The sequence below is a fragment of the Gekko japonicus genome, unplaced genomic scaffold (assembly GCF_001447785.1).
Source record: "Gekko japonicus isolate JY-2015 unplaced genomic scaffold, Gekko_japonicus_V1.1 scaffold1009, whole genome shotgun sequence".
Taxonomy (NCBI): domain Eukaryota; kingdom Metazoa; phylum Chordata; class Lepidosauria; order Squamata; family Gekkonidae; genus Gekko; species Gekko japonicus.
This window is the reverse complement of record NW_015160867.1, coordinates 135,869-140,039: the sequence shown is the minus strand read 5'-3', so window position 1 is coordinate 140,039 and position 4,171 is coordinate 135,869. Positions and strand designations below refer to the sequence as shown.

At 51.2% G+C, this 4,171-nt stretch overlaps 1 protein-coding gene across 1 annotated transcript in view; it reads left to right on the top strand.

Annotated features, from left to right (window-relative positions):
* Positions 1 to 4,041: 4,041 nt before the first annotated feature.
* Positions 4,042 to 4,171, top strand: part of SYT11 (synaptotagmin 11) — a 30,952-nt gene continuing 30,822 nt past the window's right edge. The window contains exon 1 of the mRNA XM_015422133.1: positions 4,042 to 4,112. Within this exon, the coding sequence (XP_015277619.1) occupies positions 4,079 to 4,112 (34 nt within the window). The 5' untranslated portion in view covers positions 4,042 to 4,078. The remainder of the gene's footprint in view (positions 4,113 to 4,171) is intronic.

Genomic DNA, 4,171 nt, shown 5'->3' with positions numbered 1-4,171 from the left:
ATGGTTGACCATCTGCCTTTCGCACAGTGACTCAAGGCAGATCACACATAGTGAGTCGATACGACCAACAAAACAGGACATTCAACAACCAATGCATTTGGATTTTAGAAGCCTGGAACCACCAGAAAGTACTGAAGCATAGCATACCTTAAGTGGTATAGAACTTACAGAATAGGGTCCTACTAAGCTATACACAGCAGTATTGACCACAGACCCAAACCTTTCCCTTCCCCTCCCCACAACAGACACCCTGTGAGGTAGGTGGGGCTGAGAGAGCTCTGACAGAAACTGCACTTTTTCAAGGACAGCTCTTATCAGAACTACGGCTTGCCCAAGGTCATCCAGGAGCTGCAAGTGGGTGGCATTAGGGGAAAAGCTGTCCTGAAGGCACCCACTGATCTGTGGAGAGCCAGTTTGGTGTACTGGTTAAGTGCACAGACTCTAATCTGGGAGAACCAGTTTTGATTCCCCACTCCTCCACTTGCAGCTGCTGGATGACCTTGGGCAAGCCATAGTTCTGATAAGAGCTGTTCTTGAAGGAGCAGTTTCTGCCAGAGCTCTCTCAGCCCCACCTACCTCACAGGGTGTCTGTTGTGGGGAGGGGAGAGGAAAGGAAAGGAAAGGAAAGGAGTTTGTAAGCCGCTCTGAGACTCCGAATGAAGGGCGGGGTATAAATCCAATCTCTTCTTCCTTATCCAGGTAAGTTTGTGGACCATTTTGTACACATAAGGGGATGCCTCTTTTTCCAGACTCCCAAGGTCCCTAAAGTCACAAAGCCATTTCCAGTCTCTGTCCCTCCCTTCTTCCCTTTTGCAACATATTTATTAATATTAGTACATTGCAATCATAGCACTTATACTACTTAGAGCTCTAAATTGCTGTTGCTGTTGGACCTGCTGGCAGCGTTCAACACGGTCGACCATCAGCTACTGATCCACCACCTCGCCGACATCAGAGTTTCAAGGGCTCGCCTTACAATGGCTCGCATCCTTTCTCCAGGGTCAGGGACAAAGGGTGGCGCTGGGGAACAGCTGTCCCAAAAGCACCCACTGATTTGTGGATTGCCCCAAGGGGCAGTATTCTCCCCAATGTTATTGCCCCCTTGCCCAGATTGCCTGGAAGCATGGGCTTGGGTGTCACCAGTATGCAGATGACACCCAGCTCTATCTGTTGTTGGTTGGCCAGGCTGACACTACACCGGTAGATCTGGACCAGGCGTTGCAGGCCGGTTGGCTTAGACTGAGTTGATTGAAATTGAATCCGACAAAGACAGAGGTCCTGTGCCTGAATCGGGGTGGTCCAGGGGTGGGGTGGTCCCACTTCCGACCTTTGATGGGGCTCTGTTGGTGCAAGCACCGGAGGTTAGGAGCTTGGGAGTGCTCTTGGATGCCTCCTTAACAATGGAGGCCCAAGTAGCAGCCACTGCCAAATCGGCCTTTTATCATCTTCAGCTGATTGGGCAGCTGGTTCCCTTCCTCGAACGTCATGACTCAGCAACAGTGATCCATGCAATGGTCACCTCAAGACTGGACTACTGTAATGCTCTCTACATTGGGCTGCCCTTGTCTGAAATCCAGAAGCTGCAGCTAGTGCAGAATGCAGCAGCCAGGCTGTTGATGAGTATCCCCATGTGGGAGAACATCCAGCACTGATCCAGCACATGAAAGCACTGCACTGGCTGCCAATAGCATATCGGATTCATTTCAAGGTGCTGGTTTTAACCTTTAAAACCTTATATGGTCAGGGTCCTGCATACCTAAGGGACCGCCTTTCCCCACATGTTCCCCAGAGAGCACTGCGCTTAGGGGCACAAAATCAGTTGGCCCTTCCAGGCCCTAAGGATGTCAGACTGGCAGCAACCAGGGCCAGGGCCTTCTCGGTGGCGGCTCCATCCTGGTGGAATGAGCTCCCGGAAGAGATCAGGGCCCTGTGGGACCTCTTACAGTTCTGCAGGGCCTGCAAGATGTAGCTCTTCCACCAGGCATTCGACTAAGGACCAGCACCATACACTGAGGAGTGTCCCTGTGCCCTGGTCTTGCCATCTTTGCTACCAGCCTGTACCCTGGGTCCTACCATCGTTGTCTTCAGCCTGTGCCTGCCACACAATAAATGAGAACTCAGCTGGTGTGAAAGTATCGTCATCTGACAGTTACCTAAGTTATGCCATAAAGAATTGTTGCTCTTATTACTTGATATGTTCCTATGTTTTTATGTGTCTATGTTTTAAATGATTGTTATTTTAAGTTATTTATATGCTTATTATATGTTTTAATTGTATTCTAATTGTATTTTATGAATTGTTGTAAGCTGCCCTGAGCCCGCCTTGGTGGGGAGGGTGGGATATAAAATAAATAAATAAATAAAATTAATAAATAAATACAAATACATATACTAGGTGTGCATACTAACAAGGACGAACATTAAAGCATATAAAGTTTGAGTCCAGTGACACCTTTAAGACCAACAAAGTTTAATTCTGGGTATAAGCTTTTGTATGCATAAAAGCTTATACCCAGAATTAAACTTGTTGGTCTTAAAGATGTTAAAATAAAGAAAATAAAGATCTTAAAATAAATAAAGGTGCCACTGGACTCAAACTTTGTTCTGTTGCTTCAGACCAACTTGGCTACCACCTGAACTGAACTGGAGAGCGACACACACACACCCCGTGACTCCGAGGCGGGTGAGCCAGGGGGCTTCCTGGAAGGATCGGGGAGGCGGGGCACCAGGGCAAGCCAAGGGAAGGTATGGGGTGTGGCCTAATATGCTAATGAGTTTCTGCTGTTGGGTGTGTCCTATTATGCTAATGAGTTCCTGCTGGGCTTTTTCTACAAAAAAAGCCCTGGATAGACACAAGCACACAGCGAGATATTTGTCATTTTATATTGTAACCAGTGTCACCTCTAAGCTGTGGGAGGAGGAGGAGGGGGGAATTAGAGATGCCATGTATTGAGCCTGAGTCATCCCTGATTGTGGACCTTGAACTGGGTGAGCTTGCTCCCCAAGAACAATAGCTGACAATAGCTGACCAGGAGCCTGGGATTGACCAGTTGATAAGTAGTGTAATGTAAATAGCCTATCCTTGGGCATGTGTGTGTGTGGGGTGTTTGCATGCTTTATAACCAGGGCTCAAACCCTGCTGGGTGTCCTTGTGTTCCTGAAATCCCTAATAAACTAGAGCTGACCACTGCAATGCATTGACTGTAATGCAATATTTTTAGAGGGGTTGTGGCTCAGTGGAAGCGCCTCTGCTCTGCATGCAGAAGGTCCCCAGTTCAATCCCCAGCATCTCCTGCTAAAAGGACCAGGCAGTAGGTAATGTGAAAGACCTCCGCCTGAGACCTTGGAGAGCTACTCCCAGTCTGAGTAAACAATACTGACCTTCATGGACTGAGGGTTTGATTCAGTATAAGGCAGCTTCTGGCGTAGAGTTGCCAGATCCAGGCTGGGAAGCTCCTGGAGATTTGGGGGTGGAGCCTAGGAAGGACAGGGACCTCAGTGGGGCACAATGCCACAGAGCCCACCCTCCAAAGCAGCCATTTCCTCCAGGGGAACTGAGCTTTGTAGTCTAGAGAAGAGCTGTAATACCAGGGGATCCCCAGGTCCCACCTGGAGGCTGGCATCCCATCCCTGTGATGTGTTCATGCGTATTTATATTCAACACCACCAAGCCCCAATCCAGGCTCCGCAGTCCATGCTTTAATCCCCAGCTGCCTTCCCCTCCCAGCCGTCCCGCAAGGGAGGGGGCGACGCACGCATTGCACGGAGACCCCAATTAATCCATCGGCAGGCACCACCCCCCATGACACTCGCAAGCGCCCCTTCCCTGCCGAGTCACCGTCGGGCGAGTTCGGCAGGAGGGGGCGTGGCTTGGCCCTCCTTCGGCCGCCGCTCGGAGGAGGCGTGCCCAAGTCCGGGGAATCGTTCGAAGTAGGCGGAGCCAGCCCTGCATCAGGACCAGTCGTCGGCTTCTGCATCCCTGAGCTCGGAGCATCCTCAGGGCCGGCTCCAGGCGCCGCATCCGCCGAAGGGGGGCCCTCCTGCGCGCATCAGGCCGCCGCTCCCGCCGCCGGCAGCCATGGCCGAGATCGCCAGCGTCCGCCCCAGCTTCGGTGAGTGGGGCCGCCGGGGAGACCGACCGCCTGCGCAACGCAACCGTCCTGCCTGCCCC